Source organism: Leucopleurus acutus (genome assembly GCF_964270905.1).
Source record: "Leucopleurus acutus genome assembly, chromosome: 16".
Lineage (NCBI taxonomy): Eukaryota > Metazoa > Chordata > Mammalia > Artiodactyla > Delphinidae > Leucopleurus > Leucopleurus acutus.
The window spans coordinates 16,336,736-16,351,281 of NC_139158.1; the positions used below are offsets into that span (position 1 = coordinate 16,336,736).

At 55.3% G+C, this 14,546-nt stretch overlaps 2 protein-coding genes across 4 annotated transcripts; one reads left to right on the forward strand and one right to left on the reverse strand.

Moving 5' to 3' along the window:
• Positions 1-2,063: 2,063 nt before the first annotated feature.
• Positions 2,064-11,065, forward strand: PPP4C (protein phosphatase 4 catalytic subunit). 3 transcript variants are annotated; one of them, XR_014326808.1, is made up of 11 exons: positions 2,064-2,150; positions 2,382-2,543; positions 6,036-6,087; positions 6,619-6,669; positions 6,893-6,994; positions 7,609-7,782; positions 7,875-8,001; positions 8,795-8,984; positions 9,070-9,324; positions 9,454-9,616; positions 10,926-11,065. XR_014326808.1 is itself a non-coding variant. In XM_082856940.1 (9 exons), the coding sequence occupies exons 2-9, from the start codon at positions 2,446-2,448 to the stop codon at positions 9,197-9,199; spliced, it is 924 nt and encodes a 307-aa protein (XP_082713066.1). In that variant the 5' UTR covers positions 2,064-2,150; positions 2,382-2,445; the 3' UTR covers positions 9,200-9,428. The 3 variants fall into 3 exon arrangements, 1 of the variants encoding a protein (XP_082713066.1); XR_014326809.1 differs by lacking the exon at positions 9,070-9,324; XM_082856940.1 differs by lacking the exons at positions 9,454-9,616; positions 10,926-11,065 and having other exon boundaries at positions 9,070-9,428.
• Positions 10,350-14,401, reverse strand: TBX6 (T-box transcription factor 6; the record flags this gene model as incomplete). The annotated part of the gene is made up of 8 exons (XM_082856939.1): positions 14,037-14,401; positions 13,720-13,954; positions 12,538-12,805; positions 12,310-12,456; positions 12,162-12,232; positions 10,912-10,985; positions 10,646-10,829; positions 10,350-10,563 (listed from the first exon to the last, which is right to left on the reverse strand). The coding sequence occupies exons 1-8, from the start codon at positions 14,152-14,154 to the stop codon at positions 10,350-10,352; spliced, it is 1,311 nt and encodes a 436-aa protein (XP_082713065.1). The 5' UTR covers positions 14,155-14,401.
• Positions 14,402-14,546: the final 145 nt, after the last annotated feature.

Consider the following 14,546-nt stretch of genomic DNA (forward strand, 5'->3'; position numbering starts at 1 on the left):
TCAAAAAAAACAGCCACTGACAGAAACTAAGATTTCCTGAATCTATAGACCGTACAACATGATAAGTATTCTACAGGAGTAGGTACTGTTATTCCCAATTTGTCCTTAAGGGGATCTTGCCTCACTGTTTCTTGGTTGAAACAAGATTATTAATGCATGTCTTCTTAATCTGCACTGTTAAGCTTGTTTGTTTTCCCATCTTAAAAGGAGATGGGATTAGAACTGACTTCTTAGACTCTGGGTTGTGGAACCCCTTGAAGAACCTGGAATCCTCTCTGACATCCACTTCAACAACACAGACACACACACACACAGAACTGTGGAGCTCAGGTTCCAGGTTAAGAACTGAACCTCTGTGGCTTCTGCATTCCATGAAGCGAGAATGAGGGCCCTGCACTTCCCTATACCGTGCTTTGAACCCTTCTCCGTTCACCCAGGCTGGGGTGTAATAGTAACTATATCAGATCTTTTTGGGTATTAAAGATCTTAGTCATAACCAACGACATAGTCCTGCCACTTCCCAAATTTCATGATGTGGACCATTTCCTGTCTGAGCTCTCCTCTAGAGGGGAAAAAAAAAACTTCACCTTTCTGATCTCTGGACCTACTGAATCCCTATAGTCACTGCATAGAAACTTAGTACCTTGTAGGAATTTCAGAACTTAGTCCTTTACCTTTCTCTGCACATTTGCATCTGTTGCCTACATCCAAAACAGAACTGGTGTCTAGTGCCCCTTAAAACTGTGGCCTCACTTCTGTGCCTAGCCTCACTCAGCTCTCTGTGAAACAGTCTGAAGTAAAGCAACTAGAAATTGAGGGTCCATAGAAGATAGCAAAAAGGACATTCCAAAAGGGCTCTGACACCAGGAAGTTTGTTTAAAGACCAATCACTTCCTCTGCGTGCAGCAAGAGACTAGGGAAGCAGAGGACATCAAATGTCAGTTTGGGATGTTTTATAAAGTTTCTAATGACAAAGCGCCAGAAAGAGTAAGTGACAGAAGAAGAAACTAGAACTGAGGACACAGCTTTCCTGGGTTCAGATTTCAACTTTGGGGACTTCCCTGGTGGTACAGTGGTTAAGAATCCACCTGCCAATGCAGGGGACACGGGTTCGAGCCCTGGACCGGGATGATCCCACATGCCGCGGAGCAACTAAGCCCGTGCGCCACAACTGCTGAGGCTGCATGCACCCTAGAGCCCGCGAGCCACAACTACTGAAGCCGGCGTGCTGTGCTCCACAAGAGAAGCCAGCGCAATAAGTCCGCGCACTGCAATGAAGAGTAGCCCCTGCTCACTGCAACTAGAGAAAGCCCGCAGGCAGCAACGAAGACCCAACACAGCCAAACAAACAAAAACTTCAACTTCGATTCAAACCCAAAGTTCTTAGCTATGCAACCATGAACAAGTTACTTAACCTTTTTAAGCCAGTTTCCTCCTCTAAAAAAAAAGTAAAAATGCAGACAATAAGCAGCTGAGGGGTTTCAAAGGGACCATTCTGGAATCGGGGAGGTCATGTTAACTGAGGTATAGACTTGGTGTGGGGAAGGTGGACTCCTCCACTTCTAATTTTGGAGGTCCTCCACAGCAGAGACTTCTCTGGGGCCTTGGAAAAAGAGATCCGGACTGGAATTCCTTCACCATTGAACGAATACTTCTGTATGCCAACTGTTCCAGGTCTTGTTCAAAGTAAGCACTGGGGCTGCAAGTGTTAACAGGGCAAAGTTCCATCCCTCAGGGATTGTAATGGGGGAGGCCAGCTAAAACAGGTAAACAAAAACGTGTAACTTAAAGTTACAGGGTGGAGTCCCGGCTCAGCTCCAGTTTCCCTCACTGAGATGGGAGGACAGGACTGAGGTTCCCCAACATCCCTCGCAGCGCCAATCGGCTTAGCCCACAATCACTTCCGTCCGCTTGTTGCCGACATCCGGTTCCTTGGGCTCATTTCCATTCCCAGGCTTGAGGGGGTGGGGTAAGGGCGCGGCGTGGGAGGGGGAGTGTGTGTATGACGCCACGTCCGGCACGCGGCGGAACTAGTCTTCCTCTGCTTCCGCGGCGGGGCCGGAAGTGGAAGCGGTGGTGGCGGCGGCCCAAAGCGGAGGGAAGGGGGAAGACAGGGACCCCCGGGAGCCGGAGCCGGAGTTGCCGCGGCGGTAATAGTCTGAGACTCCTCTAGGCCACCGTCCCCCGCGCGGGCCCTTTGGGCTCGACGGGAGTTAGCGGGGGTGCTGCCCGGCCTTTGGGACGCTGGGGGCCCGGGAGCCGATGTGAGGAGAGGCGGGAGTGGGGAGGCCGGGCCAGCTCCAGAATCGAGTTGCCCCCGACCCCGACCCGGCGCCCCCTAGGGACACTCTGATCCGCGGGCTTGTCTTCGCCTTTCCCAGGAGACCCCTGTGCGGTGCGGAGGGGGCGGCGGCCCCGGCTCTGACCCGCGCCGGGGGGTGGGCCATGGCGGAGATCAGCGACCTGGACCGGCAGATCGAGCAGCTGCGGCGCTGCGAGCTCATCAAGGAGAGCGAAGTTAAGGCCCTGTGCGCTAAGGCTAGGTGAGTCCTGTGGCTCCGAGGAAGAGAGGCCTGGGGTTCCGGCCTCGGGCAAATCCAGCTGAGAACTTTGGGCCTGGCTCCTCCTGGAAGCTTTCCTGGAGAGGAGCGGAATAGGGCCTCTTCCCTCGAGGAGCAGCCAGCCTGTTGGGGGAAGACAGACCTGGATGAAGTCACTTGAAGTATTAGATGATGTGTTTTCAGTGGAGTTAGTTACAGAAAGTACTTAGGAAGCTCAGGGAAACAACCCTGTCTGTCTAGGGGGGAACAGAGAACGTTTCTTGGAGGAACTTTGGGATAGACCTCGAAGAATAAGATGATAAAAGGGAGTGTCAGCAAGAACAGGAGTTCAAGGCAGAAAAGCTAAAGACTCTGTGGTTTACAGTGTTCTTTTAATTCCAATAACAACCCTAAAAGGTGGATGGAATTGATCCCATCTTACAGGTGAGGACTCTCATATTCAGCAATTAAGGGATGGATCATGAAGCCAGTTCTCCATGTCCTGTCCCTTTTCGGGCCATAATGCAAGACAGTGGAGTTGGATCACTCTCATATTCATTGTGGGAGCCTAGGAAATAGTAGCCAATAAGCCAGAGTAGAATTAAGCAAGGTGTGGAGGGAGGCCCAACTCAGTTCTGTGGCAAGTAGGGTGACGTAGTGATGAAGAACCAGGTTTTGGAATATGATGGCACTAGGTTGGAATCAGCTCTGCCAGCTTCCTCGCTGTGTTGGTGATGTTGAGGTCTCTGAGACTCTGTTTCTTCATGTGGGGATAATAGTACTTAATAAGATGGTTGGTGCTTGGGATGTGCTTAGCATAGGCTTTGGTAAAATGTAAGTGCTGGACAAACGTTGGGTGTTACTGAAATTATTTTGTAGGAAGAGGGCAATGCTGATATGGACAGAAGTTATTAGAGAAGGATTATAAGAGAAGGTGGCCTTGAAAGGTGAAAATAATTTGGATGGCTGATGGGGGCAGGCCCAGTGAGGAAGGGCATTCCTAGCAGGGTGAGAATAGGAGTGGAGCCCTGAGATGTGTGGGCAGCGGTGAGGAGACCAGTTACCTGCCTCCTGAGGAACTTTCTATGGCTTCCACCATGCTGGAGAATTGTGGGGAAAGTGCCAGCAGAACCACCCCACATTGGTGGAACGACAGGCCCACTCAGCCTGGCCTTGTACTGGCAAAGAACTTGTATCCATCTCCTTCCCACAGCCATCCTGTGAGGTTGGAATTATTAGGCCCATTTTACAGAACAGGAAGCTGTGACTCCTTGAAGCCTAGTGATTTGACCAAGGCCACCCAGAGAGAAAGTGGCCGTCGGGCTCTTTGCTTGGCTTTGCCCCACACAAACCTGTAACAGCCGGACAGGTCCTGCATGGATTTGGTGAACAGGCAGGGCCTGCTTTTAAATGCTCATCTGTGGCTCGTCATGTATTCAGTCTTCATTGCTCTTTGCAGTCCTGTGGAATAGGCAGGGCATGGGGTGAGTTTTTCACAGAGAGGACACTGAGCCTCAGAGAAGATAATGTCTTGCCCCTGGTCTCACAGCTGATCGGCGGGGAGCCTGGTTTTGGATCCAGGTCTTTGGCCATACTCCACGCTCACTGACAGCCAGGCAGACAGACATTTAGACTCTGTGAGAGGCAGCAGGGGGCTACTGAGGGGTGGAAGGGTCCTGCCCAGCTCCTAAGATGGAGCTTGGAGGTATTAGGCTCAGGCCTGAGGTGGCCATTGTAATCCCAGGCCCAATCTGGAGGAGGACCAACTCTAGCACCTGGCCATGGCCTCCTGAGGACCCACCAGGGGCCCAGGCTGAGGCTGGTCGTGTCAGGAGCTTTTGCTTGCTCAGAGGGTATGGAGGCTCAAAACCTTGGAACTACAGAGGCCTGGGAGCTGAATTTGCTCTTGTGAAAAACATCAGCACGTTAGAACGGCCGAGGGTTTTGAATCGGGGGTGGTCTTCGGTAGGAAGTATGGCCTTGTCACCTATAAACAGTGTGACCCTGGTCAAGTCACTCTACATCTCCAAGTCTTTGAAATCCTTACGGAGCCTGCATGAGATTCTTCATATCCAGGGTCAGGGTCTGGCGCTTTGGTCGGCAGTGTTCATTGTGGAAGTGAAGGTGAGCAGGTGTGAGCCGTGAGAGGGCTGGTGGTGTGCTGCAGGTGACAGAGCTGGGGCCTGGTTCCCACGCTGTGCTGAGGCCTTGCTGGCACTGAGGTAGGTTGCAACCCAGAGTCTGTGGAAGGGGCTGGTATAAAGTCTCAGGAAATTGGGTCCCCGAGGTTCCCATTCAGCCACTCTCCAGCTTTGTGACCTCGATTCTGCCCCTTTTTTCTCTAAAGCCTCAGTTCCTTTGTCAGATGAGGATGGAAAGAACCTCCCGAGTCAGTTGGAAAGGTCATTATAAGCAGTCACGTGGCGGATGTTTGGCGCAAGATGCAGTACAGGTGGGAGAGCCTTGCTGCTGTTTGGCCCCTTGGGCCACCGCCAGCGCCTCCTGCCACTCCTGGAAACTGAGGCACACCTCCCTGGAGCCACCTTAGTCGTACAGAGCACCCTAAGCCCAGGGAACTCCTGGTCTTGTGGGAGGGGACTGGCAGAGAGAGAGGGCTGAGCAAGTGCCTCCCACGTCAGACTAGCTTGGTAAGGGCCGCACTCTGGAGCAGGCTGCCTTGGTTCAGTTTCTGCCTGTGTGACTGGCCGCTTTCTTCATCTGAGCCATAGGAATCATCACAGTGCCTGCCTTCGAGGGTGGTGGTTTGATTACCCGCATCATCTGTGCAGAGCTCTTACTACCGTCCTGGCACGTGGTATGAACTGAAGTGTTCACGGCTGCTGTGATCATCAAGGACAAAATCTAGAAACACGGCACTACTTACTGTTAGGTGTCTGTAATGGACAAAGCAATTTCATGTCAAGCTCACTCAGGTAGAAGTGGACTGCACTGCAAGGAGAAAGGGAGGACAAAGTCCTCACTTCCTCTAAATAAATAATAGAAAAGCATCAACAGCGTATCACTTTGAAGGTGCCTCCGACGGCCGGCCTGCCCAGGGCACCACCCCTATGACTTGGGACAGTCCGGGAGGAGGCCCCTGTGGTGGGGAGAGAAGGGCTGTAAGAGCTCAGCCAAGGGCACGGTCTCTGAGCAGAGGGCCCTGTGGAGAGGAGGAGGAGGACATCTGTTTTCTGGGAGTAAGTGCTGGCTGTGTGAAAGGGAGCAGCATGGAGGGTCAAGGTCGGGAAAGTCCCAGACTCCTTGCAAAGGCTGAACGAGAGCTTGGGCTTTGGCCTGTTGGCAGCAGGGAGCCACACACAGAAGGGTCTCGAGCAGTGGGGCTGTGGTCAGGCTATCCTGGGGAAATTGCACACCTCCGACCTGCCCCCTAGAGGTTCAAGGACAGCCTCATATCCTCCCCTACCCCGCAGAAAAGGTCAGGAATAGGGTTGGGCTGGCTCGGCTTTGGTGACCCTGGTCTTCTCCTGTCTCCAGAGAGATCTTGGTGGAGGAGAGCAACGTGCAGAGGGTGGACTCGCCAGTCACAGTGAGTACCCGCTGTCCCTCCACAGCCTGGCTTGGTCTTTTAGGCACGTGGTCATTCCCGTTAATCTTGTGGGCTCTGAGGTCTACCCCTCATCCCTGAGAGCCCCATCTTCAGGGGAGCTTTGCTAGAAGAATTGGCTGTTATGGGCAGGGTCTTTGGAGTCGTTGGAGGGATGCTCTTGACCAGGGCAGAAGAACTCAGTTTGGTGAGTGATGACTCCATGTGTTCCTGTGTGTTATTAGTGACTTTATTCTGGGTGCCTGGTGGGGAGTAGGGAGAGGAGGGGGCCAGGTCCTCTGGGAGCTGCAGGTCTAGCTGGAAAGAATTGGCTCTAGCTCTTGCCCCCAGAATAGTTGGCACTCAGTGCGGGATGCAGGGGATTGGAGTAGGAGAGTAGATTCTTGGCCCTGAGAAGCAGAGGCTTAGCCGAGAGAGATAAGGATCTTCTCAAGCAGTGGGTGTTTTGAAGGACAGCCCCTGGTAGCAGAGGCTTTCGGACTGTTGAGTTCCGACCTGCTTTCTCACTTCCAGGTATGCGGTGACATCCATGGACAATTCTATGACCTCAAGGAGCTGTTCAGAGTGAGTCTGGGGAAACAATGGGAAAGGTGACCTGGGGGATGACTGGAAGACCCCTTTAACTGAGAGTGGAAACTTTCGAGTTTGGTGAGTGGAGTGGAGGCCAAAGGCCCCTAGTCAGGTGGGCCCATTGTGAAAGAAGGGCCTCAACTTGACTGGAAATGGGCCACCACAGTGGGTCGGGGACAGTTTAGGACCAAGCAGAACCTTCTTCCTCCCTCCCCAGGTGGGAGGCGACGTCCCTGAGACTAACTACCTCTTCATGGGGGACTTTGTGGATCGTGGTTTCTACAGCGTCGAAACGTTCCTCCTGCTGCTGGCACTTAAGGTGGGACCCCCCGACTTCTGGACCCCAGACCTGGGCCACCTCAGGCCTGACCTGTCTGCATCCTTTCCACCCTCATCTCCTGCCCATCCACCCCCAACTCTTGAGCTGTGCTGCTGGTGACGGACACATTCTGCTTGGGTGGTCAGAGAAGCTTTCCTTGACTTGGGGACATCTGATTGGGCCCCTGGAGGATGAGGTCAGAGGGACGGCATTGTAGGGGAGGAAATAGAGGCTCATCCAGTTCAGAAAGTGGCATGGAGTTGAGTTCAGCTGGGTGCATTATCCATTGCGGGAGAGAGGCTGTAAGGGACCAGATGACAGAGTGCTCTGAGTGTCTCGCTAAGGGCTTGGTCTGTACCTGGTGGATGAAGGAGGGGCCATTAGGTTTGTAGTTGATGTGAGGGGGGCAGGAGGTGGGAGAGGATTCAGCTTTGCATCCTCTGGAGGAGGGACTGGGAGTGTCTGAGATGGATGTAACACAGTTCAGGCAGAGGTGACATGAATCTGGGCCACGGCAGTAGTGATGAGGATGGAGCGGGGCTGGCAGATGTGAGGACATCTAGGAGCACGAGACAGAGCCTCGACCCCAGGCCTGGCATGGTGCCTACCTCCAGGTTCGCTATCCTGACCGCATCACCCTGATCCGGGGCAACCACGAAAGCCGTCAGATCACCCAGGTCTACGGCTTTTATGACGAGTGTCTGCGCAAGTACGGCTCGGTGACCGTGTGGCGCTACTGCACTGAGATCTTTGACTACCTCAGCCTGTCGGCCATCATCGATGGCAAGGTAGGCCCGCCACACAGCTCCCGGGGATGGGAGAGATGGAAGAGGCGCTGGGCCTCAGCCTCCCTTCCCACCTGTCTCGCTCTCCCCTGTAGATCTTCTGTGTGCACGGGGGCCTTTCCCCCTCCATCCAGACACTGGACCAGATCCGGACAATTGACCGAAAGCAAGAGGTGCCTCATGACGGGCCCATGTGTGACCTGCTCTGGTCCGACCCTGAAGGTGAGGGCAGGAGCTCTACTCTTAGTTTAGTGGGTGACTGAGGGGGTCCTGTGGTTAAAGCAGGTGCCTTGAAGGGACAGCCCGAGCCGGTGAGTTTGGGGCAGAGCAGAGCGGGGCTGGTCCTCTCTGGCGTCCGTGCTTGACGGCCAACTGGCTGGCACCCTTGAGGAGGAGGAGAACATGGGGAGCTGGGTGCTTTGAGCTGGGGGATTGGTGGGGATGTATGTCATTGCTCAGGGGCTTGTTGAGGACAAAATCATCGGCTCCCTGAATGTGAAGGGGCTTCTGCAGAGGTCAGACTCCCAGAATGGTAGCCCCCTGAGGACCCCTCACTTTGTGGGCCCCCTCAGCTAGTATGGAGCAGAGCCGGGATGAAAGCCAAGCCTCCTCATCCCTGTCTAGGGCTCTTGTGCTGTAACAGCAGCCTCCACTCCCTCGCTGCCCTGTTACTACCTCCCCGCCGGCTGGGCAGCCCGGGGCCACAGGTGCTGTCCTGGTGTGGTTACTGTCAGCACCTCCTTTCGCTCTTGTGTGTACCTGTTTGGACAGTAAATTACATGGTCACCCTGATGGTGAGGTGGCTCAACTATCAGGAAATTCTTTCTTCTTTGGAGCTTATCTGCTTCAGCATTTGCTGTCCTGCCCCCAGGCTCCCTCAACGCATTCGGGCCCTGTGCTCCTGCTGCACAGGCCTAACTGGGGGAGGGACAGGGCACTCTCCTGCAAAGGGCCGCGGATAGCCACTGATGCCCTGAAGACACCCTCTCGGCATCCCTACCCTCATCTGCCTCAGACACAACAGGCTGGGGCGTGAGCCCCCGTGGGGCTGGCTACCTATTTGGCAGTGACGTGGTGGCCCAGTTCAATGCAGCCAACGACATTGACATGATCTGCCGCGCCCACCAACTGGTGATGGAAGGTTACAAGTGGCACTTCAACGAGACTGTACTCACTGTGTGGTCGGCACCCAACTACTGCTACCGGTGAGCTGCCTGGGCTGGGAGGTTGAGGTGGGGATCTAGGCTGACCCGACCCGCTCCTTTAACACTGCTGCCCTCCGACTTCCAGCTGTGGGAATGTGGCAGCCATCTTGGAGCTGGACGAGCATCTCCAGAAAGATTTCATCATCTTTGAGGCCGCTCCCCAAGAGACACGGGGCATCCCCTCCAAAAAGCCCGTGGCTGACTACTTCCTGTGACCCCTCTGGCCCCTGCCCCCTCCAGCCCCTCTGGCCCCTGGACCACTGTGACTCTGCCCTCTTCAGACGAAGGCTGGGGGGCTGTCCCCGGCTATGCTGTCCCCCCAAAAGAGGGCACTTCGCGGGTGAGGACTTTTCTGGAGAGGCTTGGAGCCTTGGCTCCATGTTCCTCCTCCCGTGTCTCCCCACTTGAACCGTGAAGTTTCCAATAATTTTGTTTTTCTCTTTTTTTCTTTTTTTTTGTTTGTTTTTAGATAAAAATTTTGAGAAGAAAAAAAAAAAGGAAAAAATCTAATAAAAGAAGAAAAATGGTCTTTGGGTTTGTGTCGGAATTGATTGGGGATGAGCAGTGGTGCCAGCGCAGCCTGGTAGACGTCAGGACATTGACTGCCCTGGAACCCCAGTCCTGCCAGCAAGGTGCGGCTCAGGCGTCAACTTGCCCAGAGCCTCCTGGTCCCCATCCAGTGACAGTGACTGCTCCCGAGGGCTTCCTGAGTGCTAGTTAGAGGGGCGGGTTCTCAGGCAGCCCTATTTAATTCTCAGAACACTGAGTGTCAAGACACTGATTCCCCCGTTTTCCTGAAGAGGAAACAGGCCCAGAGTGTTGATTTACACACACAAGGTCAAGCAGCTGGAAATGACAAGTCTAGACTGGGGCCTGGGTCTCCTCACAGAACCTGTGCTCACACAGCCCCACTCTGGGCCGAACACCATTAGCCCAATGTTTCCAGAACACTGATGTCTTCCGAGTTTTATTAACAAAAGATACTCTAGTCCTGAGAAGAGACCGGCATGGCTTGCACTGGGGCGAGGGGGTAGAACTTGCCGGGCCCAAGGGTGAGGCTGGGAGGTGGGAGTGCTGGTCCCAGGTCCCATTTGGCCCGGCAGAGCCTCCCTCCATTCACACTGAGGTGAGAGCCGGGAAGGGGAAGCTGGCCCCAGCTGGACTCCCAGCGGCTTAGCCAGAGCTTTGAAGCCAGAGGGGGGTAGGAGTGAAATCAAAGTGTGAAGTGGGGTGGGGGAGGCCCGAGGCAGCCATTTGGCGTGGGGGATGGGGCCAGTGGAAGTGAGGGGGCAACAGGCCTGGGGGAGGGGAACTGGAGGTTTGTGATGGAAGATGGGGAGGGAGGCAGAGGGGCTTAGCAAAGGCTCAGTACATTGGTTTGGAGCCCACATCCAGGTAAGCCCCAGGCCCAGGGTAGGGCAGAGGGAAGGGGCTCCCTTGGAGGAAGTGCGAGGCAAAGGACGCTGGGGGTGCTGCTGCTGGGTATCCTGAGCCTGGTGGCCCGGGCTGCAGCTCCAGGAAGGCAGCTGAGTAGGGGGCTGGGCGCCCAGAGTCTGGAGCCTCAGGGAAGCTGGGGTTCCTGAAGTGCAGAGAGGAATCAGAACAGGGGAGAGGGATCCCCAGCCTGGAAGAGCCCAGCCCTGTGCCCTTGTCCCACTCACCTGGTCGGAAGGTGACCAGGGGCCCCGTGGAAAGCTGCAGGGTGCAGAAGGTAGGCCTCAGCACTGGGGCCACCACAGGGAGGAGCTGGGGCCGGGGCAGCTTCCCCGGGCGCTGGGGCCTGCTCTGGATCTGACTCACAAGCGTCCCCGCCCAGGGTGGAATCACAGGGACCACCCGGTGCATCTGGGGAGACAGAAGGGACAGTGTGGGCTAAGGAGGATCAGCATCTCAGGCCTGGCCCCATCACCACTGGGCCTACACTCACCTCCACTCCCATAGGTCGCTGTGGCTACTGGCTCTGGGCCCCGCAGTTTCCTCTTCACACGGGCGTCTCGCTCCCTGGGGAACAGTGATGATGATGATGATGATGATGATGATGATGATTGATGATGATGATGATGATGATGATGATAATGGTGATGGTCATGATGGTAATAAGAGCACTTACCAGGTGCCAGGCATTTCACCCAGGGACCCTATCAGGTAGGTGCCACTTTATACCCATTTTACAGAAGAAGAAATGGAAGCCAGAGAATTAAATGACTAGGAAATAGCAGAGCTGGGATTTATTCTCCACTTAACAACTTTCTAATGGTTTCCTATTGCATTTAGAATCCGTGGAGACTTCTTCCCAAGCAACAAGGCCAGGGCATGGTCTGATCCCAGCTCATGCCACCTTGTTCACTCTGCCCATCTCCACCAGCTGCCTTTCAGCCACACTCTGGAATCCCCGTCTGTCCCCTCTTCACCTGCTTTACTCCTCCTTCTTGTCTCAGTTCAAGCATAACTTCCTCAAAGGAGGCCTCCTGACTTCCCACAGCACCACACGCCCTCCCTGATAACCTTTGTCGAGAGTGATACTGTTACATTAGTTAGGGTGATCCTTGAATGAATATCTATCTCTTCTGCCTGACTCTAAGTGTCTTGAGGGCAAGGGCCAGCTCTGAAGGGGTTAGTTAGAAGCCAGTGTGCTAACGAATGAAACCTTTACAGCCCACCATAACCTGGCTACCCATCACCTCTCTCACTCCACACCCGCCATACCGCAGGCATGCTCCCACCTCAGGGCCCTGGCATGTTCCCAGATATCCACCTGGCTCCCTCCCATACTTCCTCCGAGTCTTTTCTCAAATGTCTGCTTAGTGAGGCATTTCCAGGCCTCTTATCTAATAAATACCTCTCTCCATTCCTTCTGATCCTCGCTTGCTTTCTTTTCTCCTTAGAACTTACCCCTAACATATTATATATTTATTTCTCTTGTCTACTCCGCCCACTAGAGTATCACCAGTTCCATGAGGGCAGGGGCTTTGGTTTGTTCACTGTTGTATCCTCACTGCCTAGAACTGTGCCTGGCACATAAGCTGGTGCTAAATAAGTATTTGTCAAATCAGTGAGTGAATACATGCTTTTACTTACATTGTGTTCCTGGCATCCAGCACAGTGCCTGGCACACAGTGGACGATTAATAAACATTTGATGAATGAACGAGTGAATGAATGAATGAATGATGCCCACCTCTTACAGTTTCTGCCATTCTCCCGGAAGCCCTTGGCAAAGGGGTTGGCTGCGATCTTCAGTTGTGTGATCTGGGGGTGCACATCCAGAGTCAAAACTCCCACAGCCTGGGCAGGGCACGGCCACCCCCTCAAGCAGGGTCACTCACCCGTGGGTTCTGGTAGGCTGTCACGGAGATGAACATGGTCTCGGGGAAGCGGAAGGAGGCAACGCCCCCCCAGTGTTGGCTGCAAAGCTGGGCGGCCCGCACCAGGTGTATGCGGGGCTGATACTTATGCATGGAGTGCAAGATCAGCTGGGAGGGAAGAAACAGGCGTGACCCCCTACCCTGGTCCCACCCCCAACCCTTATCCGGGGGTCCCAGCCTGGGCCTCACGTGGCCATGGGGGTCCAGTGTGCTGTTGGTGAGCTTGACACGATGGAAAGACACAGGCTGCCGCATCCAGTGGGCACCGGTGGCAGGAGAGTCAGGATGAATGTAAACGCGGTCAGGCAGGCGGGGCTCTGCCTTGCCGCTGGGCTCCCAGCGCCGGCCCTGCCAGCGGTAGCGAGCCCCGTCCACTGGAACCACATCCAGAAGAAACAGGTAGCGGGCCTCGGGGTCCAGGCCAGTGACTGATACTCGGCAAGCAGGGAACATGCGCCTGCACAGGGGAAGGGACGGGAGAGGCCTGGAGCTACTCAGTGGCCGGCGGTGGGCACAGCACTCGCAAGAAGGCATAGCCACTGGCTCACGCAGTTGTCACAGAAAATCGAGGGATGCGGAATCAGAACTTAGAGGGCAGGATCTTAGAGCTATAAGCTTGTCTCATCCCATTCTACAGACGAGAAACAGGACCAACGGGGTCAGGTGATCTGACCAGAGTCACACAGCAGGTTAGGAGCAGAGTCCGGACTCCTGACCCCTGGCCCCTCAAACTCCATTTGCAGAAGGAGGAGTGACACACTTTTCTTCTGGAAATCTTGCCAGGAGCCTTCTGCTCCCCACCCTGGTCTCCTCACTTGATCTCCAGCACCAGAATCTACAGCTGCTGGACAAACTTGCTTCAGAGAAAATAAAAAGGGGACTCACCACGCTAGTGCCTGAGCTCCTGGCCTAGATAAAGACTGCACACTGACCATATCCTTGCCTCCAAGGTGACCCCTGATCCTGGCCAGACTTCCCTGATGCTGGTCAGTGGCTGGCCCTTGACCCCAGTCATAGTCTGAATGCTGACTCTAGGCACAGACTGACCCCTGATCTAGGCCACATACTAACTCATAACCCAGCCCGACCTTCTGCCCCCAGCCCAGACTGACCTAGGACCCTTGCCATAGGTTAGTCCCCAAACCAGCCACAGACTCCACAGACTGACCCTTGACACTTGCCACAGAATGACCCCTGGTCCAGCCACAGAAGAACCCCTGACCCAGGCCACAGTCACACTCTGAACTCAGGCAGAGCTCTAGCCTCCCTAGGAATCCCCACACGTAGCCCCATCACCGGGGACTCTGCCTTTCCCAAGAGACCCCCACCAGGAACACACTGGGTCTTCGGACCCTGGCCCAGACCCCTCACCTCCCAGCTTTGGTGATGATCATCTCTGTTCCCACGGAGTTGAACTCTTTCCACAACTCCCGGTTATCCAGGCTCAGGCTGACTCCGGGGAGTGGATGAAGGCTCTCTGGGGCTGGAGGGGGCGCCTCAGTGCCCAGGGTTGGGGGCAGCGGGGGTAGAGGTGGGGGAGCGGCCAGAGTTCGGGGAGCAGCCTCAATCCCGGAGAGGAAGCAATCCAGTTTGGGAGCGTCCAGATCTGGAGATGGGAGGAGAATGAGCCAGCCGAGGGCCACAGCCTCCACCCCAGTTCCTACCCAGGAGCTGCTCCCACTGCTCACCGGGGTAGCGGTAGCCCTCTGCCAGGGCAGGCGGGAAGCTGGAATCTGCTCCGGGCTGGGGGGCCCCTAGGCGGTAGCCGGTCCCCAGGGAGGGGTACAACTCTCGTGGATGGTACATGGAGTAGTCCTGTCTGGCCTCAGGTCACGCTGCCTAGAGTGCCCCAGTGCTGAGAGATGCCCCCTTTATAGCTCACAGCTCAGCCCCTTCCAGACCCAGGATCACAGCCCCTCCCCTCTTTGGGGCCCTGGAGTTAGGCTGGGGTGGAGACCCCTGGGGCCTGGAAGGGGTCCGAGAGCGGGCCGGATACCTGGGTACCCTCCCCTCCCCCCTAGGCTTCATTAGCCCCGACCCCCTGCCCCCTCATTACATAATTAACTCCTCGGCCTGATTGATCCCCGGGGCTCGACAGGGACGCAGTTTGGCGCTTCCGGCCAGCTGGTCCCCGTTCCCACGGGGGGAGCCCCGGCTAGGGATAAGCTACTGAGGGGCGGGGCCTGGACCCTGGGATG

Excerpts from the sequence above, each read along its gene's own strand:
- PPP4C (XM_082856940.1), top strand. The coding sequence starts at position 2,446 with ATGGCGGAGATCAGCGACCTGGACCGGCAGATCGAGCAGCTGCGGCGC. Across the intron at positions 7,783-7,874 it reads CGGCCATCATCGATGGCAAG|ATCTTCTGTGTGCACGGGGG; the intron begins GTAGGCCCGCCA and ends TCTCCCCTGTAG. Across the intron at positions 8,002-8,794 it reads GCTCTGGTCCGACCCTGAAG|ACACAACAGGCTGGGGCGTG; the intron begins GTGAGGGCAGGA and ends CATCTGCCTCAG.